General features: G+C 41.6%; 2 protein-coding genes across 4 annotated transcripts in view; both read left to right on the top strand.

Moving 5' to 3' along the window:
* rnpepl1 (arginyl aminopeptidase like 1) overlaps positions 1-10,410 on the top strand; it is a 75,171-nt gene extending 64,761 nt beyond the window's left edge. For both annotated transcript variants that reach the window (XM_063045638.1, XM_063045637.1), the window contains exons 10-11: positions 6,076-6,218; positions 7,080-10,410. In XM_063045638.1, the coding sequence (XP_062901708.1) occupies positions 6,076-6,218; positions 7,080-7,316 (380 nt within the window). In that variant the 3' untranslated portion in view covers positions 7,317-10,410. The remainder of the gene's footprint in view (positions 1-6,075; positions 6,219-7,079) is intronic.
* Positions 10,411-19,802: 9,392 nt separating this feature from the next.
* Positions 19,803-27,521, top strand: part of capn10 (calpain 10) — a 42,190-nt gene continuing 34,471 nt past the window's right edge. The window contains exons 1-2 of one of the 2 annotated variants that reach the window (XM_063045635.1): positions 19,803-20,119; positions 26,297-26,432. In XM_063045635.1, the coding sequence (XP_062901705.1) occupies positions 26,412-26,432 (21 nt within the window). In that variant the 5' untranslated portion in view covers positions 19,803-20,119; positions 26,297-26,411. Of the gene's footprint in view, positions 20,120-26,296; positions 26,507-27,521 lie in introns of both variants that reach the window. The other variant, XM_063045634.1, reaches the window with a different exon arrangement.

Genomic DNA, 27,521 nt, shown 5'->3' with positions numbered 1-27,521 from the left:
GTCATTTACATGTTGATAGGAAACAGAGCTAAACAAATTGATCCATTGTGTTGTGAGATCCAGCTCAGTAATTATAGCATGTATTAGCATTAACAATTTAATAGGCTATCTCAGTGAAAAGGCTTAATCTGAAGCTTGAAGCTTCAATATAATGGATTAAGATTCGATTTTATCCCTTGCTGTTAACCGCTGGAAATATCACTCCACTGTTTCAGAAGGGAGGGAGGCAGAAGAAAGGAAATTATAGGCCAGTTAACCTAACTTCAGTGATTGGAAAGATGTTGGAGGTTACTTTTAAGGATGAGGTTTCGGGGTATTTAGAGGCAAACGACAAAATAGGTCAAAGTCAGTATAGTTTCCTTAAGAGGAAATCTTGCCTGACAAATTTGTTGGAATTCTTTGAGGAAATAACAAGCAGGACAGAGTCAGTGGATGTTGTTTAGTTGGACTTTCAGAAACCTTTGACAAGGTGCAGCATGTGAGGCTGTTTATCAAGATAAGAGCCCATGGTATTATAGGAAAGATGCCAGCCTAGATAAAAGATTGGCTAACTGGCAGGATTTGTAACTGGCAAGTTTATAACTGTTCACAAATATTCATACTGATTCATTGCTGCAGTGTGTTTTGGAGAGCTGGATAATGCTGATACTGTTCTCACCAATGTGTGGATATTGAGCAGCAAATTGACTCTGAATTTTAGCATGGCAAAAATTTAAAATCATACATTTTTGTTTGAATTACTTGTAAAACATCCCTTACTTTGACTTTACAATTATGCTGAAGTTTTGGCCAAGAATTTGATTCAGAGTCAACCAGTCCTGAACTTAAACTGGTATTGGTTGCAGTCAGTCATTACCATAGAACTATAGAACATTACAGCACAGAAACAGGCCTTTTGGCCCTTCTTGGCTGTGCCGAACCATTTTTCTCCCTACTCCCACTGACCTGCACCTGGACCATATCCTTCCATACACCTCTCATCCATGTACCTGTCCAAGTTTTTGTTATGTTAAAAGTGAGTCCGCATTTACCACTTCATCTGGCAGCTCATTCCACACTCCCACCACTCTCTGTGTGAAGAAGCCCCCCCCCCAATGTTCCCTTTAAACTTTCCCCCCTTCACCTTTAACCCATGTCCTCTGGTTTTTTTTCTCCCCTAGCCTCAGTGGAAAAAGCCTGCTTGCATTCATTTGATCTATACCCATCATAATTTTATATACCTCTATCAAATCTCCCCTCATTCTTCTACACTCCAGGGAATAAAGTCCTCACCTGTTCAACCTTTCTCTGTAACTCAGTTTCTCAAGTCCCAGCAACATCCTTGGAAACCTTCTCTGCACTCTTTCAACCTTATTAATATTCTTCCTGTAATTTGGGACCAAAACTGTACATAATACTCCAAATTCAGCCTCACCAATGCCTTATACAACCTCACCATAACATTCCAACTCTTATACTCAATACTTTGATTTATAAAGACCAATGTACCAAAAGCTCTCTTTACGACCCTATCTACCTGTGACACCACTTTTAGGGAATTTTGTATCTGTATTCCGAGATCCCTCTGTTCTACTGCACTCCTCAGTGCCCTACTATTTACCTTGCATGTTCTACCTTGGTTTGTCCTTCCAAAGTGCAATACCTCACACTTGTCTATATTAAACTCCATCTGCCATTTTTCAGCCCATTTTTCCAGCTGGTCCAAATCCCTCTGCAAGCTTTGAAAACCTTCCTCACTGTCCACTACATCTCCAATCTTTGTATCATCAGCAAATTTGCTGATCCAACTTACCACATTATCATCTAGATCATTGATATAGATGACAAATAACAATGGACCCAGCACTGATCCCTGTGGCACACCACTAGTCACAGGCCTCCACTCAGAGAAGCAATCCTCCACTACCACCCTCTGGCTTCTTCTATTGAGCCAATGTCTAATCCAATTACTACCTCACCATGTATACCTAGCGACTGAATCTTCCTAACTAACCTTTCATGCGGGACCTTGTCAAAGGCCTTACTGAAGTCCATGTAGGCAACATCCACTGCCTTCCCTTCATCCACTTTCCTGATAACCTCCTCGAAAAACTCCAATAGATTTGTTAAACATGACCTACCACGCACAAAACCATGTTGACTTGCCCTAATAAGTCCCTGTCTATCCAAATACTTGTAGATCCTATCTCTTAGTACTCCTTCCAATAATTTACCTGCTACCGATGTCAAACTTACCCGCCCATAACTTCCTGGATTACTTTTAGAGCCTTTTTTAAACAACGGAACAACATGAGCTATCCTCCAATCCTCCAGCACCTCACCCGTTGATACCGACATTTTAAATATATCTGCCAGGGCCCCTGCAATTTCAAGACTAGACTCCTTCAAGGTCAGAGGGAATACCCTGTCAGGTCCTGGGGATTTATCTACTCTGATTTGCTTCAAGATAGCAAGCACCTCCTCCTCTTCAATCTGTATAGGTTCCATGACCTCACTACTTGTTTGCCTTATTTCCATTGACTTTCTATGGACTCCATGCCAGTTTCCTTAGTAAATACAGACGCAAAAAACCCATTTAAGATCTCCCCCATTTCTTTTGGTTCCATACGTAGCTGACCACTCTGATCTTCAAGAGGACCAATTTTATCACTTACTATCCTTTTGCTCTTAATATACCCGTAGAAGCTCTTTGGATTATTCTTCACCTTGACTGCCAAAGCAGCCTCATGTGTTCTTTTAGCCCTCCTGATTTCTTCCTTAAGTATTTTTTTGCACTTTTTATACTCCTCAAGCACCTTAATTGCTCCCTGTTTCCTATACATGTCATACATCTCTCTCTTGTTCTTTATCAGAGTTCCAATATCCCTTGAGAACCAAGGTTCCTTATTCTTATTCACTTTGCCTTTAATCCTGACAGGAACATACAAACTCTGCACTCTCAAAATTTCTCCTTTGAAGGCCTCCCACTTACCAATCACATCCTTACCAGAGGATAACCTGTCCCAATCCATGCTTTTTAGATCCACTGCTACCAACCTTATAGTTCCCACACCCCGCACTTCCCGTTTCTACCTCCTACCCAAGATCCACAAACCTGCCTGTCCTGGCCGACCTATTGTCTCAGCTTGCTCCTGCCCCACCGAACTCGTTTCTGCATACCTCGACACTGTTTTATCACCCCTTGTTCAATCCCTTCCGACCTATGTTCGTGACACTTCTCACGCTCTTAAACTTTTCGATGATTTTAAGTTCCCTGGCCCCCACCGCTTTATTTTCACCATGGATGTCCAGTCCTTATATACTTCCATCCCCCATCAGGAAGGTCTCAAAGCTCTACGCTTCTTTTTGGATTCCAGACCTAATCAGTTCCCCTCTACCACCACTCTGCTCCGTCTAGCGGAATTAGTCCTTACTCTTAATAATTTCTCCTTTTGCTCCTCCCATTCCCTCCAAACTAAAGGTGTAGCTATGGGCACCCGTATGGGTCCTAGCTATGCCTGCCTTTTTGTTGGGTTTGTGGAACAATCTATGTTCCGTGCCTATTCTGGTATCTGTCCCCCACTTTTCCTTCGCTACATCGACGACTGCATTGGCGCTGCTTCCTGCACGCATGCAGAACTCGTTGACTTTATTAACTTTGCCTCCAACTTTCACCCTGCCCTCAAGTTTACTTGGTCCATTTCCGACACCTCCCTCCCCTTTCTAGATCTTTCTGTCTCTGTCTCTGGAGACAGCTTATCCACTGATGTCTACTATAAGCCTACTGACTCTCACAGCTATCTGGACTATTCCTCTTCTCACCCTGTCTCTTGCAAAAACGCCATCCCCTTCTCGCAATTCCTCCGTCTCCGCCGCATCTGCTCTCAGGATGAGGCTTTTCATTCTAGGACGAGGGAGATGTCTTCATTTTTTAAAGAAAGGGGCTTCCCTTCCTCCACTATCAACTCTGCTCTTAAACGCATCTCCCCCATTTCACGTACATCTGCTCTCACTCCATCCTCCCACCACCCCACTAGGAATAGGGTTCCCCTGGTCCTCACCTACCACCCCACCAGCCTCCGGGTCCAACATATTATTCTCCGTAACTTCCGCCACCTCCAACGGGATCCCACCACTAAGCACATCTTTCCCTCCCCCTCTCTCTCTGCATTCCGCAGGGATCGCTCCCTACACAACTCCCTTGTCCATTCGTCCCCCCCATCCCTCCCCACTGATCTCCCTCCTGGCACTTATCCGTGTAAGCGGAACAAGTGCTACACATGCCCTTACACTTCCTCCCTTACCACCATTCAGGGCCCCAAAGAGTCCTTCCAGGTGAGGCATCACTTCACCTGTGAGTCGACTGGGGTGATATACTGCGTCCGGTGCTCCCGATGTGGCCTTTTATATATTGGTGAGACCCGACGCAGACTGGGAGACCGCTTTGCTGAACATCTACACTCTGTCCGCCAGAGAAAGCAGGATCTCCCAGTGGCCACACATTTTAATTCCACATCCCATTCCCATTCTGACATGTCTATCCACGGCCTCCTCGACTGTAAAGATGAAGCCACACTCAGGTTGGAGGAACAACACGTTATATTCCGTCTGGGTAGCCTCCAACCTGATGGCATGAACATTGACTTCTCTAACTTCCGCTAGGCCCCACCTCCCCCTCGTACCCCAGCTGTTACTCATTTTTATGCACACATTCTTTCTCTCACTCTCCTTTTTCTCCCTCTGTCCCTCTGAATATACCTCTTGCCCATCCTCTGGGTCACCCCCCCCCCCGTCTTTCTTCCCGGACCTCCTGTCCCATGATCCTCTCGTATCCCCTTTTGCCTATCACCTGTCCAGCTCTCGGCTCTATCCCTCCCCCTCCTGTCTTCTCCTATCATTTTGCATCTCCCCCTCCCCCTCCAGCTTTCAAATCCCTTACTCACTCTTCCTTCAGTTAGTCCTGACGAAGGGTCTCGGCCTGAAACGTCGACTGCGCCTCTTCCTATAGATGCTGCCTGGCCTGCTGCGTTCACCAGCAACTTTGATGTGTGTTGCTTTTTAGATCCTTTCTCGTTTCTTCAAATTTGGCCTTTTTCCAGTTTAGAACCTCAACCGGAGGACCAGATCTATCTTTATTCATGATCAAGTTGAAACTAATGGTGTTATGATCACTGGAACCAAAGTGTTCCCCTATACACACTTCTGTCACCTGTCTTAACTCGTTTCCTAATAGGAGATCTAATATTGCATCCTCTCTAGTAGGTACCTCTATATATTGATTTAGAAAACTTTCCTGAACACATTTTACAAACTCTAACCCATCTAGATCTTTAACAGTATGGGAGTCCCAATGTGGAAAATTAAAATCCCCTACTATCACAACTTCATGTTTCCTGCAGTTGTCTGCTATCTCCCCGCAGATTTGCTCCTCCAATTCTCGCTGACTGTTGGGTGGTCTATAATACAAGCCCATTAATGTGGTCATAACTTTCCTGTTTCTCAGCTCCACCCATATGGCCTCGGTAGACAAGCCCACTAATCTGTCCTGCCTGAGCACTGCTGTAACATTTTCCCTGACTAGCAATGCCACCGCCCCCCCACCCTTCATTCCTCTGCCTCTATCATGTCTGAAACATCGGAACCCTGGAACATTAAGCTGCCAGTCCTGCCCCTCCTGTAGCCAAGTTTCACTAATGGCTATAATGCTGTAATTCCATGTGTCAATCCACACCCTCAGCTCATCAGCCTTCCCCACAATACTCCTTGCATTGAAACAGACACACCTCAGAAGATTATTACCACCACACACAACCCTTCTATTTGTGACTTTGCATGAACTTTGAACATCATTTATTTTCACCCCTGCTGCGCAATCTGCCCTGGCACTCTGGTTCCCATCCCTCTGCAAATCTAGTATTCCCCCTGTAGTCATTAAAAGTTGTTTCTTTACAGCTGGAGACTTACAATGGCCAAGCCCAGTTGAGAATTGCTTTCTTAAGGTCTGCCTATTCCACTTATATTGCTTAGTGATATAAAATGAAATGCCTGATAATCATGCTGATTAATGCCTAGATTTTCTCTTTTATGCATTGTCAGAAGTCATGATGAAGCTATCAAAGAGTTACTCTGCACTGCTCGACTCAATGAATGCTGAAGTAAGAATTCGGTGGTTACAGATTGTGGTCAGAAATAACTATTTACCCGATTTTTACAAAGTACGACGATTTTTGGAAAACCATGTAAGTGACATCATTTCTGAAGCTTCCGATCGATTTGGATTAATCTAATACAATAATTAGCCAATTATTAAAATTACTTAAGATTTTGTTCTCGAATACTGTTGAACTACATTTAGATCAATGACTATAATGTACATCAATATAGAAGGCTGCAAAGTAATTTGTTCTCAAGTTTTGGAACTTTTGAGATAGAATATTTGAACTAAGTGGAATTCAGTGAGGACTTTGTGGTGACCAAGCCTAGACCTGAATTGCAGTATGTTGTAGGGTGTACTGTAGGGATCCATAACACTTGTAATAATGATCAGTGAGGCACAGGGAGAATCTGTATTTACCGAGAAGTAACCTTTAATGTCTCAACTAAAAGGCACTGATGGATCTCCATCCCATTGGCTCAAGGTCACCTGACCTACCCAAGTCACCTTACTGGCTGTAGTCCAGGGCTATATGTTGTTCAATGTTGTTCTATGGTTTCTGTCCCCTAGCCTTGTATATTTATGTTGTTCAACTCTGACTGCTCCAAACCAGTCAAAGTAGGCAGCCCACACACTGAGTTTAACGAGATTATAGATTGCTGTAAAATTTTCTTCACAATCTGCTCTGTACGTCCACTTTCCTCTCTCCCTTTAAGATCCTCAGGAGCTACCAAACAATCTTTTTGTTTTTTTTTAAGCAGCAGTTAACTAATTATTAAGTGCTAGACAACAAAAAAACTTACTTAATGCTTTCCGTTAATACTGTGAACTGCTAGTACTAAAAACTGAAATTTAGTCCCAGTGTATCCAAATGTATTGTATGTCTTTTTGTATTTAACGTGATAAAAAAGGAGCCCACTAACTTCTTGTGTTACATCTTTTCTAGACCTCACGAATGTATACTGGTCCTTTATATGAGGATCTGTGCGCTGGAACCATGAAGGCTATTGCCATGGAGACATTTTACCTGACACAGAACAGGCTGCATGTAAACTTGAGGAGAGCAATCCAACAGATTTTTGCACACAGTGCTAACCCTGCTGCTGTTATGACACTGCTTGAAGATAAACCATCAGATACGACCAACCCCATCTCACTCAGGGATGTGAATGTCTCCGCGTAGCTGATCAAACAGTGCTTTTGTAGAATGGATATAACTAAATATTTGTGATTTCCTAATTCAGTCATTTTTCACAGGATATATGTTGGTTAACATAAGGACCTCTTCTGGAGAATGGAGAAGCCTAAGCCAGCATTCCAAAAATGTTTCATGCAAAATAATAATATTTGTTGAAAGATTGGCCACAGTGTAGAAACCTTGTCACTCTTGTATTGTTAGATACACATGTAAATTGTAGATTCTAGAATCATAGTTTGAGGATCATTCTTGTTAATCCAAACACTTGAACTCTTTAGTTAAAAGAGCTGCTTGGAAGAAAAAGATAATTCCTCAACTCCGACAGAATAGTTGACGCAGTACAGAACTGTTGGTGCTAAAGAAGTAATCAGGAAACAAGGTGAGGCCAAATGATTGGTTTTAATAAAAGTTTAAATAGTATTGGTTGGTGCTGTTGAGCTGGTTGCGCCATGCCTACTATCTATTAAATGGAACAGGAATTACCAGAATGGATTTCTAATGAACACATCTGTATAAAGAATGTGAAGTCTAATTTTTGCCAATGTAGAACGTATCACTTTGGTTAATTCACATGGGTTTTACAGTGCAAATTTGATTTGGTTTTTAGCCAGTACAGGCTTTGTTAGCAATAACATTTTACTCACGGCAAAGTTTGTAGGTTCTTTAAGTTATTGTAAAGTTGTTTCTTCCTGGGTTTTCTAAAGTTACATCTGTAAAAATTGAGAACTTTCAAATTCATTACACATATTTCAGATACTTTTGCCCTCATGCAATCAAAATTATCAATGTGAAGTTAATGACAACATGTTTCACATCTAGGTTGTTTCAGAACATTTTTTAATATAAATTCTTCCCAAATTTTCTATAAATAACTTAAGATGAGTTTTCTTTTGCCTTTACAATGGTTAATGAATGGAAATTGGTTGGTTTTTCTACTGTTGTATTTTCCACTTCACATTCTTACAGAATTTTTTTTCCTCCAAAATTTATTGCTAAGGGTATTATAAGTAAATGGCTTCTGAATTCTTAGAATTCACTGTTGATGGTTTGGAATTGGAAACTGAGTTGGAATAAGGAACATGTTTATTTTATCCAAGTTAGTGATTGTTAGTGTATTATAAGGAAAAGTACAATAGGGTGACAGTCTGTTTTAAAAAGGAATATCATGACTTGTGTTTCAATTAATCATTTAAGTTTTAATCTACAGGACAAGCTTCCCTTTTAGTGTGCTTCTTGCACTGTGGACTTAAGATACTTAATCTGCCATCCATGTGCTTTTCTTTTTTTCCAATTCCATTGTATTTCTGTTTAAAGTATAAGAATTTTAGACAACCAAAATTTGTTGGTAAACAGACCTGAGGTGCAATGGAATAATATTTGAGTTCAATTTTGATTGCTGACTTCACTGACTGCTCATTTGAAGTTCCCAGATGTGGTTCAAAGCCACAATGGTGGGATATTATGCAGTTGGTAATGGTTAATGCCACATTAACTTGGTGGTCCTGACTGTCCCCTAGTTCCTGATTTTTTTTTTGACTGTAGTCCTACAATTTGAATAGAGTGCTTCTGGTTCTCAATTTGAAGATGCGCTAACTGCTCTGCCTTGGAAATGTTGGAATCAACAGGTAGTTCATTGAACAAAATCCAATTGTGAAGATGATATTAAGAAATGTGTAACAACACTGGAAGCACATCATCAAATAATTGAATTATCTGATGGATTTTTTTTTACTTTTTTTCTGCTTTTTGTTCAAATGTGTTTTGAAAGCATACGCAAAAAAAAATGTTAAGGGGCCAACAACTGTGTAATGGATTTGCACAAAACTTTGTGACTATACCTTTCTCAGGAAGTGCAACCAGTGGTGCCTTTCTCAACAGTATTCAACTGATTTATGGTCCATAAGCTTCTGTCCCTTTTAACAGAAGTCTTATTATTAAAATGAAATAAAACACTTCCTCAGAAAATATATCATTAATTTGTTTACAAAAATATTTTATAAGTCAGAACTATTTTATTATGTCCCAAATAATACACTTAGTAACAAAATATGGTTTAGCTTTGTTTTTATAAACTGCAGTGTTTTTCATGGTGTCAGATGTCATGAGTCAGATATTTTTTTCCCCCTGAGACCGAAGAAGCTATTTGCCAAACAGCTTGTGTGGAGAATGTAGTTTTCAGATTTATGTGTTTTTTTAAAAAATAACAATCACTGATAATGAACCTACACTAAAAATAAAAAAAAATAGGATTCGAAGATCCAAAAAAACACATCTACCCAAAACATTGTAACACTGACTTGGTGTGGTTTTCCAGCATTTTCTGTTCTAACTTCAAATTTACAAGCACTCGGTTTTGTATTTGTATTAATGAAACTGTCTTTATATAAAACAACTAAAAAATTTTGAAATGTTCTTATGTCTGCAGATATTTTTAACTGAACTTTACACTTGATAAGAAAGGGCAGATGGTTATCCAATATGTTACAAGTGCTGATTTGGTGAAAAATATGAATGTGGACAAAATTAAACAAAGTAACCATGATTTATTGGGTGAATTGGATAATGCCAGTACAGTATTTAAATGTATGAACAGATTGGTTTGATCCCTCTTCCTGCTTTAACAATGTTACAAGGACGGGTTCAAATGTTTGTCTATGCACAGGCGAAGTAATGCAGTGTAGATTGAGAAATGATTGTTCTGACTACGAAGTAATAAAACAGCTTTTGGGACTGAACCTGCTTACCAAGGCATTGAAAAAGCCTGCAACTAAAGTTAAGTACTTGAAAAGTAATTTTAGGGAATATGTAAAAAAAACTTTGTTAGTGTTAGATTAAATTGTATAAGCAAAGCTAAGTTTTATTTTAACTGGATTACCTTGTTTTGGAAATGAAAGTTCAGAAAAAGTGAAACATTATGCAATGGGCTCTATATCTGAACAGCAGAGACTATAAACATGTATGCATTAAATGTCAAAATTCTGTATATTGGACAATTTAATATAGTAATTGATTTTTTTGTTTGTGTTTTACATGCTTATGTCAATAGATATGTATATACTCTTTCTGGACTTGGAGAAAGTTGGATGTGTTTTCTTACACTCTTGTGCTCTATTCATTTTGCACTACACAGATCTGCAAGTTTCATTTAAAGAAAGGGTCTAAAAATTGTTTCTGTGTTGATGTAGTTCAGAAAACTTTTGTAGTCTTTTACAGTAGTTGAGGTTTTGTTTGTGTTTTTGTATTTCCCCTAAAATCAATGTATTCTATTACTTAATAACAGTTCAATACCAGGAGGGGAGTACAATGGGCAGCTAATTATTTAGCATGTATTTAGTTTTAGTGACCAAAGGCACATTTTGTTCCTTTAGTTTCTTTTCCATTAACTGAGGACCGCCCCGTCTCTTTTCATGTGTTATCTGGGTATATTTCAAAAATATCCTCTTTGTACTAGCCTCTCAGTGTAAGCTTGAGAAAATCTGCAGATGCTGGAAATCCAAAGCAACACACACAAAATGCTAGAGGAGCTCAGCAGGTCAGGCAGCATCTATAAACAGTTGACGGTTTGGGCGATGACCCTTCTTCAAGATTCATTGTAAGTTACCTTGTGCGAAGTTGCACAATGATACCATCACCATCTCAACTTTCTGAAAATGATTTAGAGATTATTGAAAACCTAAAGGCAATTAAATTCTTGTCATTGGATTAATTATCGTCATGACCTTCGTTGGCGCAGTAACTAATGTGTAGTACCTATTAAACCCAACACTTAAATTCTTTAACCAAATAATTTAATACATTACCAGAATAATTTTAGTAGTTTCAAATCATGCTCCAGTGTTGCAATTGAGACACAGAAAACTCATTTATAACCTACTTTGAGTTACCAAACCATTTACTCAGGGGACTGAAATAAGTAACTGAAAAGTGTTGCAACTATTTTATTTTCTATATAGAATATTGTTTATTCAAATATGTCTCAAACTTAGTTAGAAAAATAAAATAGAAAGACTGGCAAAAAAAATTAAAAACCTAAGCAATTTGACAAATTTTGGTCTGTTGCATAGTTTTACTAAAATGAAGCTTGAGCTATTATTAAAACATCAAAATTCAAAAATTTGTGAAAATGGAAGACAACAATTAGAATGTTTTGTTGAATTGAAGACAAGGCCGAAGAATAGGCTTTGGCAATGTCTCATCAGAATCAAATTTAATGTCAGCAGCGTATGTCATGAAATTTGTTAACTTTACTGCAACAGTACAGTGAAATTCATGGTAAATAAATATAGAGAAAAGAAACGGAGTAACAGTAAATATATATAAGATCATAAGATATAGGAGCAGAAGTAGGCCACTCGGCCCATCGAGTCTGCTCTGCCATTCAATCATGGGCTGATTCAATTCTTCCAGTCAGCCCCACTCCCCTGCCTTCTCCCCATACCCTTTGATGCCCTGGCTAATCTCTGCCTTAAATGCACCCAATGACTTGGCCTCCACAGCTACTTGTGGCAACAAATTCCACAGATTTACCACACTCTAACTGAAGTAATTTCTCCACATCTCTGTTCAAAATGGATGTCCTTTAATCCTGAAGTTGTGCTCTCCTGTCCTAGACTCCCCTACCATGGGAAATAACTTTGCCACATCTAAACTGTTCGGGCCTTTTAACATTTGGAATGTTTCTATGAGATACCCCTCATTCTCTTGAACTCCAGGGAATACAGCCCAAGAGCTGCCAGACATACCTCATACGGTAAGTCTTTCATTCTTGGAATCATTCTCGTGAATCTTCTCTGAACCCTCTCTGTTGTCGGTATATCCTTTCTAAAATAAGGAGCCCAAAACTGCACACAATACTCCGTGTGGTCTCGCAAGTGCCCTACAGAGCCTCAAAATCACATCCCTGCTTTTATATTCTATACCTCTAGAAATGAAATGCCAACATTGCATTCACCTTCTTCACCACTGACTCAACCTGGAGGTTAATCTTTAGGGTATCTTGCACAAGGACTCCCAAGTCCCTTTGCATCTCTGCAGTTTGAATTCTTTCCCCATCTAAATAATAGTCTGCCCTTTTATTTCTTCCACCAAAGTGCATGACCATACAATTTCCAACATTGTATTTCATTGAAGAGGTACAGTCGACGTTTCAGGCCGACACCCTTCGTCAGCACTAACTGAAGGAAGAGTTTATAAGAGATTTGAAAGTGTGAGGGGGAGGGGGAGATCCAAAATGATAGGAGAAGACAGGAGGGGGAGGGATGGAGCCAAGAGCTGGGCAGGTGATTGGCAAAGGGGATATGAGAGGATCATGGGACAGGAGGTCTGGGGAGAAAGACAATGGGGGAGAACCCAGAGGATGGGCAAGGGGTATAGTCAGAGGGAGAAAAAGGAGAGTGAGAGAAAGAATGTGTGTATAAAAATAAATAATGGATGGGGTACGAGGGGGAGGTGGGGCATTAGCGGAAGTTAGAGAAGTTGATGTTCATGCCATCAGGTTGGAGGCTACCCAGACGGAATATAAGGTGTTGATCCTCCAACCTGAGTGTGGCTTCATCTTTACAGTAGAGGAGGCCGTGGATAGATATATCAGAATGGGATGTGGAATTAAAATGTGTGGCCACTGGGAGATCCTGCTTTCTCTGGTGGACAGAGCGTTGGTGTTCAGCAAAACGATCTCCCAGTCTGCGTCAGGTCTCGCCAATATATAAAAGGCCACACCGGGAGCACCGGACGCAGTATATCACCCCAGCCGACTCAGGTGAAGTGTCGCCTCACCTGGAAGGACTGTCTGGGGCCCTGAATAGTGGTAAGGGAGGAAGTGTAAGGGCATGTGTAGCACTTGTTCCGCTTACAAGGATAAGTGCCAGGAGGGAGGTCAGTGGGGAGGGATGGGGGGGACGAATGGACAAGGGAGTCGCGTAGGGAGAAGCAGGATCTCCCAGTGGCCACACATTTTAATTCCACATCCCATTCCCATTCTGACATGTCTATCCACGGCCTCCTCTACTGTAAAGATGAAGCCACACTTAGGTTGGAGGAACAACACCTTAAATTCCTTCTGGGTAGCCTCCAACCTGATGGCATGAACATCAACTTCTCTAACTTCCGCTAAGGCTCCACCTCCCCCTCGTACCCCATCTGTTATTTATTTTTATACACACATTCTTTCTTTCACTCTCCTTTTTCTCCCTCTGTCCCTCTGACTATACCCCTTGCCCATCCTCTGGGTTGCCCCCCCCCCAGTCTTTCTCCTGGGACCTCCTGTCCCATGATCCTCTCATATCCCCTTTGCCAATCACCTGCCCAGCTCTTGGCTCCATCCTTCCCCCTCCTGTCTTCTCCTATCATTTTGGATCTCCCCCTCCCCCTCACACTTTCAAATCTCTTACTAACTCTTCCTTCAGTTAGTCCTGACGAAGGGTCTCGGCCTGAAACGTTGACTGTACCTCTTCCTAGAGATGCTGCCTGGCCTGCTGCGTTCACCAGCAACTTTGATGTGTGTTGCTTGAATTTCCAGCATCTGCAGAATTCCTGTTGTTTATCGTGCCACTTCTTTGTGCATTCCCCTAAACTATCCAAGTCTCTCTGCAGGCTCTCTTTTTCCTCAACACTACCTGCTCCTCCACTTATCTTTGTATCATCAGCAAATTTAGCACAAATCCATTAATCCCATAGTCCAAATCATTGACATACATCATAAAAAGCAGTGGTTCCAACACCGACCCCTGGGGAACTCCCCTGGTAACCGGCAGCCACCTAGGATACAATCCCTTTATTCCCACTCTCTCTTTTCTGCCGATCAACCAATGCTCTACCCATGCTAGTAACTTCCCTGTAATTCCTTTATCTTGCAAGCAGCCTCATGTGAGCACCTTGTCAAAAATCTTCTGGAAATCCAAGTACGCCATATCTACTGCATCTCCTTTGACTACCCCGCTTGTAATTTTCTCAAAAAATTGCAGTATGTTAGCTAGGCAGGATTTTCCTTTCAGGAAATCACGCAGGCTTTGGCCTATCTTGTCATATGCCTCCACATACTCCGTAATCTCATCAATTGATTCGAACAACTTCCCAACCACTATTGTCAGGCTAACAGGTCTATAGTTTCCTTTCTGCTGCTTCCCACCCTTCTTAAATAGCGGTGTAACTTTTGCAATTTTCCAGTCATCCGTACAATGGCAGAATTTATCGATTCTTGAAAGATCATTGTTAATGCCTCTGCAATCTCTCCAGCTACTTCCTTCAGAACCTGAGGGAGCATTCCATCAGGTCCAGGAGATTTGCCCACCTTCAGAACATTAAGCTTCCTGAGCACCTTCTCAGTTGTAACTTATACTGCAGGTGTCTTCCACTGTGAAGACTGATGCAAAATATACATCCAGTTCCTCTGCTGTCTCTGCGTCTCTCATTACAATATCTCCAGCATCACTTTCTGTTGGTCCTATATTCTTCCTCAACTCTCTTACCTTTTATATACTTTAAAAAACTTTTAGTATCTTCTTTGGTATTAGTTGCCAGCTTCCTTTCATAATTCATTTTTTTCCTTCCTAATGACCTTCTTGGTTTCCTTCTGGAAGTTTTAAAAAGCTTCCCAGTCCTGTATCTTTCCACTAGCTTTGGCTTCCTTGTATGCCCTCTCTTTTGCTTTTACTTTGGCTCTGACTTCAGTTGTCAGCCACGGTTGTGTCCTTCCATTCAAAAATTTCTTCTTTGGAATATATCTGTCTTGCACTTCCCTAATTTTCCGCAGAAACTCCAGCCATTGCTGCTCTGCTGTCCTTCCTGCTAGTCTCCCTTTCCAGTCAACTTTGGCCAGTTCCCCTTTCATGCCGTTGTAATTTCCTTTAATCCACTAAAATTCCGATACATTGGAATTTAGCTTCTCCTTCTCAAATTTCAAATTGAACTCTATCATATTGTGATCACTGTTCTGAAGAGTTCCTTAACCTTAAGCTCTCTTATCACCTCCAGATCATTGCACACAACACCCAATCCAGCACAGCCAATCCCCTAGTGGGCTCAACAACAAGCTAGTCTAAAAAGCCATCCCTTAGACGTTCTACAAATTCTCTTTCTTGTGGTCCAGTGCTTGACTGGTTTTCCCAATCCACTTTCATGTTAAAATCCCCAGCGATGATCATGACATTGCCCTTCTGAAATGCCTTTTACACACACACACACACACATACACATTTATTAAATAGTTAAGTTGAAATAAGTAGAGCCAAATTACAAGTAAAAAAAAAGCAGTGACGTAATGTCCATTTAGAAATTGGATGACAGAGGGAAAGAAGCTGTTCCTGATTCGCTGAGAGTATGCTTTCAGGCTTCTGTCCCTCCTTCCTGACCATAACAGTACGAAGAGGGCAAGTCCTAGCAAGTGGGGATCCTTAAAGATGGATGCTGCCTTCCTAAAGCACTACTTGGAGATGTTTTGGATACTATGGAGGCTGGTACCCATGATAGAGCTGACTAATTTTGCAAATTTCTGCAACTTATTTCTATCTTATGCAGTAGTTCTCCCCACCCCATACCAGATGGTGATGCAGCCAGTGAGGATGCTCTCTACATTTTGAGTGTTTTAGTTGACAACTTAAATCTCCTCAAACTCTAATGAAATATAGTCGCTGTCTTGCCTTTTTTTTAATAGCTGCCTCAATATGTTACATCCAGGTTAGATCCTCGAAAACTTGAAGTTGCTCACTCTCTCCACTTCTGATCCCTCAGTAAGGATTGGTTCGTGTTCCCTTGTCTTACCCTTAAATGAAATCCACAATCAGCCTTTTGGTCTTGCTGATGTTGAGTGCAAGGTTGTTGCTGGTACCCTCCCCAGCTAACTGGAGTATCTCATTCCTGTGTGCCCTTTTGGAACCATCTGAAATTCTGCCAGCAGTGGTTGTATCATCGGCAAATTTATAGTGCCATTTGAGTTATGCCTAGCCACACTCTTGCAAGTTCCTCACCTCTTGAAACTGTGAATTTATACAGAATTAGATGAGTTTGTCTTTTCATTTCTGAGCTCAGCTTCAAGACAGTACAACTGGAATACTGTATCATTACAAAAGTACTAAAAAAAAGCTTAGGTGAATACCACCAGCTTCTTTGTGCATGCAAAACTCTCAACTTGTAAAGATGCCCCCAACATACCTCACAAACTCATTATCTAGATATCAGTGTTCTGATGTAGGATTTTGATCCAAACTGTTGACAGTTCCTTTCCTCTGACAGACGCTGTTTGATCCTCTTGAGTTCAATCAGGAGATTGTTGCTCATTATCTGGAAGATTTGTCACCAAGTCAAATAAAGAGACGTTAAAGCAAATATTTTAAAAAATAGTCATAGTAATAGGTATAAAGATTGTATGTCTGAAAAGGAAAATGAGAAATTTAAGAGGGAATTCTAGTGGTGGACTACTTAAAAACTTGTGTATCCTAGAAGACAGGTTTGGAGCACAGACATGGGTAAGGTTTTAAGGCTAAAGGCAAGTACTAGTGTATCTCATGAGAGGATATGAAAAAGAGTTGTTTGTAATTGTAATGTTGCTTACCTGGGAGCTACTGGAGGCCAGAAAGCAAAGAGTTGGTGGTTTTCATGTAAAAACTATGTTTCTCAGTTTTAAGCAACTCACACAAAATGCTGGTGGAACGCAGCAGGCCAGGCAACATATATAGGAAGAAGTACAGTCGATGTTTCAGGTCGAGACCCTTCGTCAGGACTAACGGAAAAAAGAGGTAGTAAGAGGTTTGAAAGTGGGAGGGGCAGGGGGAGACCCGAAATGATATGAGAAGACAGGAGGGGGAGGGATGAAGCCAAGAGCTGGGAAGTTGATTGGCAAAAGGGATACAAGGCTGTGTTTTGCCATGCAGTCATGTGAGAGCAGAGTTCACAGCAATGGGCTCAGCACACAGCCCTGGGGAAGTGGGTGTGTATCCTGACTATCTGAGGTCTGTTGGTTGGGAAGCAAAACACCTAGATGCACAGTGGTGTATTTAGTCTGGGGAGTAGGAGTTTGTTCACCAAGGTCCGTGGGACAGTAGTGTTGAATGCCAAACTGAAATCCAGAAACAGATTTTGTCAAAGATTAAATTATTGCTCTTGTATGATACTGAGAACTTGCTGCACATTTGAAGCCGCAGATCTTTAGATCAGCTCCCTTTCCTTCCCCAGGTGGAGGTAAAAATTAAATCCTGTGACAATGCTTGAAGGAATGCAGGGCATTTTGTCATTGGTATTCTGATCCTTTAAAGAATATAAAGCAAATTAAATCTTAACCTTCTGGGACTGCACTCACTTTAATCAGATGTCACCATGTTTGGAACACCCATGGAACCTTGGCAATTCCAGACCTGCTCACCTCGTAAGTGGGGCTTTGCTGACTGTAAATAGTGTGTTGGTTCAGAGCTCAGTGGCAGTGCACACACTTACTACAGTTCTTCATGTAACACTTTCGCATCTAGTGGCATGATCTCAGGGGCGGCGCCCCCTCCCCGACCAAACTTTAGCATTCGTGTTTGGGTGGATGCTGTATGTTGTGTCCCCCGTGTAACATCAGTACCCCGAAATAACATTCAGTCTACAATGTGTGGTTAAACGATTAAGATTTTATATTTAAGTATGGGGTTAGTAGAGAAACAAAAGAAAAGAAAAACAAATAAAAGGTGCCAATAATCTCATCAACATGTCCAGTGCACAAACGTTGGAACTCACGGATTCCCTTTCGCTGATCCTCCGCCGCTCGTCGTCCACCCCTCGGCTCCCGCCCTGAGCCCATGCCCAGAGGGTCCAGCAACCATCTCCTCAAGCCACCTCTTCCCTCTTCATCCTCTTCGCGCCTTCTCCCCCAAGCCTGCGCAAACTAACAGCTTTCATACAGACAGAATAACATCTATCCCAATTGGTTAGCAAATGAATACAAGTCCCGTTATGAATAATTATAACCCAAACATGTGGCCACAGAGAACATTACCTCAGTTACCATTACAGAGAAGCCATTTCATTATTAGCCTTAGCAAGTAACATGGAAGAAGAAGCCCTTACATTCAGAACATAGTTGGGAGTGGCCGGGGGGGGGGGGCTTCTTTGCTCCTTGAATTTTCACCGGAATTACCCACCATTCCAGTATCCGGAGTCCCTTATGTCTGCTGCTGAGATGTGTATGAGCTATTTGTTAGAATGTTTTTGTGTTTCAGCTATTTTTGTGCATTAGGAATTGTAAGCATTTCCTGCAAATGATGATGTAACTGTATACACGAGGAATTCTGCAGATGCTGGAAATTCAAGCAACACACATCAAAGTTGCTGGTGAACGCAGCAGGCCAGGCAGCATCTCTAGGAAGATGTGCAGTCGACGTTTCAGGCCGAGACCCTTCATCAGGACTAACTGAAGGAAGAGCTAGTAAGAGATTTGAAAGTGGGAAGGGGAGGGGGAGATCCAAAATGATCGATGCTGCTTTCTTGTGATAGCGCTTTGTGTAGATGTGCTCAGTGATGGGGTGGGGAGGGCTTTAATGGACATGGATGGGCCATAGCCACTACTTTTTGTAGGATTGTTCGTTCAGGAGCATTGTTGTTTCCATACCAGGCCGTGATGCAACCAATCAACATACTCTACATCACTCATCTACAGAAGTTTATCAAAGTTGTCGATGTCATGCCAAATCTTCGTAAACCCCTAAGGAAGTAGAGGCGCTGCCATGATTTCATTGTAATTGCACTTACTTGCTGGGCCCAGGACAGACCCCCTTGAAATGATAACACCGAGGAATTAAATGTAGTTGTCCTCTCCACCTCTGATTCCCCAGTGAAGACTGGTTTCCTCCTGAAGTCAATAATCAACTCCTTGGTCTTTCTGACACTGAGTGAGGGCCGCCATGTCGGTTACCCCACAGTGTGTTAAATGGCCAGCTGCATAATGGTCGACGCTCAGCTGGAGGGCTGAAGAAGCACTATAAGGATCAGATGAAGAATGCTTTAAGGAAATACAAGATCAGATCAGAGGACCTGGAGGACGTTGCTGCTGACCGTGCCACTTGGCAACAGCTGTGTAAGGACGGAGTTCGTATTCTGGAGATGGAAAAGGCAACCAGAAGACAGCAGAAGAGAGCCAGGAGAAATGCAGCCATGGTTGCCACCACTACCACATATACATGTCCCATCTGCAATAGAGCTTGTGGGTCCAGGATAGGACTGTATAGGCATCAAAGATCTCACCGTTAAAGGAGAGGACGTCGTCATCGGATTTCGATGGACCACCGAAGAGAGAAGAGTAGAAGACGACAACTCAGCCAGATTTTCAATCTCCCTCCTATATGCTGATTCGTCATCACCTTTGATTCGGTCGATTAAATTGCCACAAGTGAATCGTTCAAAATGAAATATAAATTTGGCACTTAAGTTGGTCGGAAGTTCTGCCCATTGAGTATTTCCTCCCTGCTACTTGTGGAATCCCGCCGGGCACAAGCTAGCTGCCATATTCTCTAAATTACAGAACAGACCGCACCTCAAATTTGTTTTCTACAAACTTTCTTATGGATGCGCCTTCTCCCAATTAAATGCAAGTTTGAGATTGCCCCGTTATATTTGATGAATCACGGTTGATACGCCGCTAGCGTCAGCACTTGGCCATTAGGGGAAGTTTGTGCTCGCGTTTACAACAGGCGGAGCTGTGGGTATATTTAAGAACGCTACACAAGCTCCATCTCAGTGGATCATGATGACTGAAAGTTTTTGCCATCTAAGCAGGGAAGTGTATGTGGAGGTGCGCTCCGATTCTGCCGCTACCACCTCAGGTAATCGACTTCGTGTTTAAAATCTTACGCTTTGTTTCTATTGTCCTGTTTGAATTGAGGCTAATACAGATACCCGACACGGACTGCAAGCGTATGAAATTCCGGGCCCCGAATCCTTGGCGCTCGAGTGATTGCAAGCCTGGTAGGATGTGGAGAGGCGGCGGCTCCCAACGGGAGTCGATGCTGTACGGTTTAACGTTTACACAGTGCATCGTCAGAAACGTTAGATAATAAAAGATATAATTCAGTATATTCTTATATCAACTACAAATTATTACTGTACGAAAACCGGGGCAAACTGTCTAATTAACGTGCATTCCTGGTGTTCCGCTGAAAAGGATATTTACGTTAACAAAGATATTACAATATTCGATAAAGGGTTATTTGCATTACACTAGACAATACATGGGATGAAGTGTGATGCAGGCGGATACAGTAACGTATCTCAGGTTTGAGGGAGATTATGCAGTAGAAAAAAAATATAAAAGTCCTTGCAACAGGTTGATAGTATCAGCAAAAATATCTACACATTAATTTATTTTCATCGTATGATTATTTCATTTTAATAATTCATTCTTGGGTATGTCAGATCATACTGGGCAGCAGACTTGAATAATCAGATTTAGAACAACGATGACTTGCAGTTCTGATGTAAAGCCAGACCAGAAAAGATGCAAGGAGTGGTTGCAAAGTAGTCATTTAAAGATGACTTAGACAGTGCAATGTTCATAATTTTACTGAGATTAAGGTGCAGCTATCTACTATCTGCAGTGTCTACAGTGGTTCACAGGGAACAAGACCTCAGAAAATAGAGGCCACTTGATTCCTCAGGCTAGCCCTGCCATTTGATGATGGCGGATCTATTCCGGCGTCATCCCTTCAGTGCCAGTTCCACATACCCTCAATTCCCGAATCTTTATTTTAATAAATCTTGTGCATTAGTCTGTGGAGTAGAGACTTTCAGAGAAAAGAGTTTGAAATACCCTCACTGCAGCATATTTTCCGATCTATTTCCATCATGGATGTCATGGTGGCAGAGTGATTGGCGCGATGCTCTCACGGCTCGGGCTATCTAGGGTTCAATCACAGGGCCATTCTGTAAGGAGTCTCTATACTTCTTCCCCGTGGAATGCAAGGGTTTTCCCCGGGTGCTCCAGTTTCATCCCACTGTCCAAAGATGTACCGGGTGGTTTCATTGGATACTGTAGGTTGTCCCTTGATTAGGTTTGGGTTAATTTGGGTTGTGGAGTTGCTGGGGCAGCATGTCTTCAGGGGCCGAAAGGGCCTACATGTACTGTGCCACTAAATACGTTATTTTCTCTGCCTCACTCCCAGTGCTCTCACTTTTCTTTAAGCTGCCCTCTTCTTATAAGACTATAAGACAAAGGAGCAGAAATTGGCCATTCGGCCCATCGAGTCTACTCTGCCATTTTATCATGAGCTGATCCATTCTCTCATTTAGTCCCACTCCCCTGCCTTCTCACCAGAACCTTTGATGCCCTGGTTACTCAGATACCTATCAATCTCTGCCTTAAATACACCCAATGACTTGGCCTCCACTGCTGCCCGTGGCAACAAATTCCATAGATTCACCACCCTCTGGCTAAAAAAATTTCTTCGCATCTCTGTTCTGAATGGGCACCCTTCAATCCTTAAGTCATGCCCTCTCGTACTAGATTCCCCCATCATGGGAAACAACTTTGCCACATCCACTCTGTCCGTGCCTTTCAACATTCAAAATGTTTCTATGAGGTCCCCCCTCATTCTTTTGAACTCCAAGGAATACAGTCCAAGAGCGGTCAAACGTTCCTCATATGTTAACCCTCTCATTCCCGGAATCATTCTAGTGAATTTTCTCTGTACCCTCTTCAACGTCAGCACATCCTACCTTAAATAAGGAGCCCAAAACTGTACACAGTACTCCAAGTGAGGTCTTACCAGTGCCTTATAGAACCTCAACATCACATCCCTGCTCCTATACTCTCTTCCTCTAGAAATGAATGCCGACATTGCATTCGCCTTCTTCACCACAGACTCAACCTGGAGATTAACCTTAAGGGTATCCTGCATGAGGACTCCCAAGTCCCATTGCATCTCAGAACTTTGAATTCTCTCCCCATTTAAGTAATAGTCTGCCTGTTTATTTCTTCTGCCAAAGTGCATAACCATACACTTTCCAACACTGTATTTCATTTGCCACTTCTTTGCCCATTCTTCCAATCTGTCCAAGTCTCTCTGCAGACTCTCTGTTTCCTCAGCACTACCGGCCCCTCCACCTATCTTTGTATCATCAGCAAACTTAGCCACAAAGCCATCTATTCCATAATCCAAATCGTTGATGTACAACGTAAAAAGAAGCGGCCCCACCATGGACCTCTGTGGAACACCACCGGTAACTGGCAGCCAACCAGAATAGGATCCCTCTATTCCCACTCGCTGTTTCCTGCCAGTCAGCCAGCACCCTATCCACGTATGTAACTTTCCTGTAATTCCATGGGCTCTTATCTTGTTAAGCAGCCTCATGTGTGGCACCTTGTCAAAGGCCTTCTGAAAATCCAAATATACAACATCCGCTGCATCTCGCTTGTCTAGCCTACTTGTAATTTCCTCAAAAAATTGTAATAGGTTTGTCGGGCAGGATTTTCCTTTAAGGAAACCATGCTGAGTTCTGCCTACCTTGTCATATGCCTCCAGGTACTCTGTAACCTCATCCTTGACAATCGACTCCAACAACTTCCCAACCACCGATGTCAAGCTAACAGGTCTATAATTTCCTTTTTGCTTCCTTGCCCTCTTCTTAAATAGCGGAGTGACATTTGCAATTTTCCAGTCCTCCAGAACCATGCCAGAATCTATCGACTTTTGAAAGATCATCGCTAATGCCTCCGCAATCTCCACAGCTACTTCCTTCAGAACACGAGGGTGCATTCCATCTGGTCCGGGAGATTTATCTACCCTTAGGCTATTCAGCTTCCTGAGTACTTTCTCTGTCATAATTGTGACTGTGCACACTTCTCTTCCCTGCCACCCTTGAGTGTCCAGTATACTGCTGATGTCTTCCTCAGTGAAGACTGATGCAAAATACTCGTTCAGTTCCTCCGCCATCTCCTTATCTCCCATTACAATTTCTCCAGCATCATTTCCTATATATACTCTCACCTGTCTTTTACTCTTTATATACTTGAAAAAGCTTTTAGTATCCTCTTTGATATTATTTGCTAGCTTGCTTTCATAGTTCATCTTTTCCCTCTTAATGACCTTCTGAGTTTCCTTTTGTAAGCTTTTTAAAAACTTCCCAATCCTCTGTCTTCCCACTAATTTTTGCTTCCTTGTATGCCCTCTGCTTTAACTTTGGCTTTAACTTCTCGTCAGCCACAGTTGCATCCTTTTTTCATTCGAAAATTTCTTCTTTTTTGGAATATATCTGTCTTGCACCTTCCTCACTTCTCGCATAAACTCCAGCCACTGTTGCTCTGCCGTCCTTCCCACTAGTGTCCCTTTCCAGTCAACTTTGGCCATTTCCTCTCTCATGCCACTGTAATTTCCTTTACTCCACTGAAATACCGACACATCGGATTTTGGCTTCTCTTCTTCAAATTTCACAGTGAACTCAATCATGTTATGCCCACTGTCTCCTAAGGGTTCCTTCACCTCTATCTCTCTAATCACCTCTGGTTCATTACACAAAGCATTAGTTACATTAGCTTTACTGTCCAAATTTCTCTGCCATATCATACTCCATATAATGTTTACATTACAACTTGGTTTCAGTTGAACCCATTATATATCATGCCTATAATATTTCTTGTATGTTCACTCATAAATATCTCACCCACATTATTAGTTCCTTGTATCTCCACTGCTTGTTCCTGAGAAATTCAGAGTAACTTGCTTGACCATCAGTTTTTGCTGCTTTGTATACTTTAGTTTTTTAAAAATATTATTTATTTATTAACCTCAGTTCATTTTTCTCGAGTCTCTCCTGATTGAAATAAATTTCTTTTGAATGTTGTGAGTTAATTGCTTAAATATCTGTGACTTCTTCATAGCCTATTTTGCCAGCCCAATCAGGACAATTCTTCCATCATTGCTTTGTAATTGCCCTTGTTTAAGTTAAAGACAGTAGCTTTGCAACCAATACATTCCCCCCTTTAACATTACATCTGGATTTCTACAATTCTACTCTTGAGAGCATCCTTAACCATGTAAACGTTAAAGAAAAATAAACCCATATACATTAACTATTTAAAACTTTTACCAGTTCTTGATACATATTAATGAGTTCAACTGAAACCAAGTTGTAATGTAAACATTATATGGAGTATGATATGGCAGAGAAATTTGGACAGTAAAGCTAATGTAACTAATGCTTTCTGCATTAGAGATCCTTGTTCTGAACCTTCCTGCCTTGGTCATTTAGCTCAACATTTAAATGCATATTGGAGGGACAAGTATTTAGTCAATTTGCTTCAGATCTCTGCTAAACCACAAAGTTAAGACCGTAAGACATAGCAGAATTGGGCTATTCAAACTATCGAGGCTGCTCTGCTATTCAATCATGACTGATCTATTTTTTTTCATCCCAATTCTCTTGCTTTCTCCCTGTAACCTTTGACGCCCTTATGAACCAAGAACCTATCAACTTCCACTTTAAGTATGCCCAATGACTTGGCCTCCACAGCGGTCTGTGGCAATGAATTCCACAGATTCAGCACCCCGGATAAAGAAATAAGCACGTCCTTCTGAGGCTGTGCCCTCTGGTCCTAGACTTGCCGACTATTGAAACGTCCTTTCCATGTCCACTCTATCTAGGCCTTTTAACATACAGAGGGTTTCAGTGAAACCCTCCCTCATTCTGTTAAGGTCCAGTGAGAACAGGCCCACAGCCATCAAATGCTCCTCATATGTTAATTCCTGGGATCATTCTTGAAAACCTCCTCGGCACCCTCTCCAATGCTGTACATCCTTTGTTAGATAAGGGGCCCACAACCATTCACCGTAGTCCAGGTGTGGTCTGACTAATACCTTATGAAGCCTCAGCATTACATCCTTGCATTTTATATTCTGGTCTTCTTGAAGTGAATGCATTTGCCTCCCTTACTACTGATTCAACCTACAAATTAACTTTTAGGGCATCCTACATTAGGACTCCCAAGTCCCTTTGAAATTTTGCTTTCTGAATTTGTTTCCCATTTAGAATTTGCTTCCTATTTATTCCTTCTACCAAAGCACATGACCATTTCCTGCACTGTATTTCATCTGGCACTTTTTGGCTTATTCTCCTATGTATCTATGTCCTTCTACAGATTCCTTGCTTCCTCAATACTAATTACCCCTTCACTTATCTTTGTATCATTTGCAAACTTGACCACCAAGTCATCAATTCCATAATCCACATCGTTAACATGTAACGTAAAAAGCTGCAGACTCAACATTGACCCTGGCAGAGCACCACTAATTACTGGCAGGCAGCCAGCAAAGGCCCCCTTTGACCCCACCTTATGCCTCCCGCCAGTCAGCCAATCTTCTGTTCATGCTAGGATCTTTCCTCTAATACACAGGTTCTTGTTTAGCGGCCTCATATTTGGCACTTTGTCAACGATATAGAATTAGAGCAAGGGTAGTGTGGATTTGACATAAAAATTGGGATTGGATAATTAATAATTGTTTCCAGAAGAATATTATTGCCCTTTCTAAATGGGTGAAGATGATCTAAATAGATATTCTCATCTATAATTATCTTGTGTTGCCATGTGAATTAAAAAAAAAACTTCTTTTACTGTTGTGATACATTTTTCCTGATCATTCATCCAAAATTGGAAGAATATTATTCATTGTTTCTGCCCAAGCTGGCATGCTTTCCGGCACCAGCGATTGGAAGATCAGGGTTCAATTCCCATTGCTGTCAAAAAGGAGTTTGCATGTTCTCCCTGTGATTGTGTGGGTTTCCTCCAGGTGCACCAGTTTCCTCCCACATACCAAAAGCATAAGGTTAGGGTTAGTAAGTTGGTGCCAGAAGCATGGCACACTTACAGGCTGCCCCCAGCACACCTTCGGATTGGGTTAGTTGTTGATACAAGTGATGCATTTCACTCTGTTTCGATGTACATGTGACAAATAAAAATAACCTTTTAATTTATCTCTTTTAACATCATAATGGTTTATCTTTATTCTCAGTCTAACAGATGGAAACAAAATCCCATACTGCTGAGATTCCTTTCAACTTGTGTGAGAGCCTCGGTGACAATGATCATTTCAGATATGGAGATCCCACAGAGATCGCAGTTTGAGGATGTTGACTTCCCTGCTACCAGCAAGTCACTTTTTTCTAGTTATTCTACACCCATTGCTAGATTCAGTGAAAAAATTACATGGTTACGACCACAGGTGTGAATCTGTATGGTTTGCATGTACTTCATGAATACTTTAAGAGCTTGCGAGGTTATTGGGTGGTTACATTGCTTGCATATAAATACATTTTGTAAATGTACTGTAATACATTTTGTATAGTTTATTGCACAATAGCTGTCTCAGATTGAATAACATCAATGATACTGAGCTGATTAAATTATCGTCCTAGAGAAAGGAGAAAAGTTTAAGTCATAACATTACTCTTGGGTGTAGAACACATAAATAATTTAATTACACAGTGCCACTGGCACCCACCCCCCTTGATTACACAAGCATGGCATAATTTTAACATGTTTGGCGAAAGAAACCTTAGAAATATAGAAGAGGATAGTAACATATTGTCATATGAATGGTAATAGATAGCATCCTTTAGAAGGAGGATCAAATCTTCACTCCCACGTCTCAGGAAGTATAGAGTTACTGTATGTATGTATTGATTGATTGAGATATAACATGGAATAGGCCCTTTGAACTACGCTGCCCAGCAAACCTCGATTTAAATCTAGCTCAAGGGACAATTTACTAATTAACCTATTAACCAGTACATCTTTGGACTGTGGGAGGAAACTAGAGCACCCCAAGGAAATCCATGCCTTTCATGGGGAATCCTTACAGATGCCATTGGAATTGAACTCTCACCTTCCAAAGTGTCAAAGCCACAGTCCTGGAAGAAATGGGAAATATCCATGAGTATGTCAGGAAGATGGCCCCTAAAGACGATCTGCTAGAAGAATACCTCAGACGGCAGGTAGGGGACATGGAAATGGGTGGAAGCAGAGCCAGAGGACCAGAGGCCATGGCAGGACAAGCCACTGCACGGGATGTACCATCGCCAGATATCAGCAGTGACTGACATATGAAAGTCTTACCAATGCTGGAAATGGCAGGCCTGAGACAGCACAGAGTCAGTGCTCATGGCTGCACAAGGACAGGTGCTGAGCACAAGAGCAACAGAAGCAGGGGTCTATCACACCAGACAAGACCCAAGATG

This window comes from Mobula hypostoma, chromosome 4 (assembly GCF_963921235.1).
Source record: "Mobula hypostoma chromosome 4, sMobHyp1.1, whole genome shotgun sequence".
Lineage (NCBI taxonomy): Eukaryota > Metazoa > Chordata > Chondrichthyes > Myliobatiformes > Myliobatidae > Mobula > Mobula hypostoma.
The sequence above is the reverse complement of the archived record's forward strand: the minus strand, read 5'-3'. Positions and strand labels throughout refer to the sequence as shown.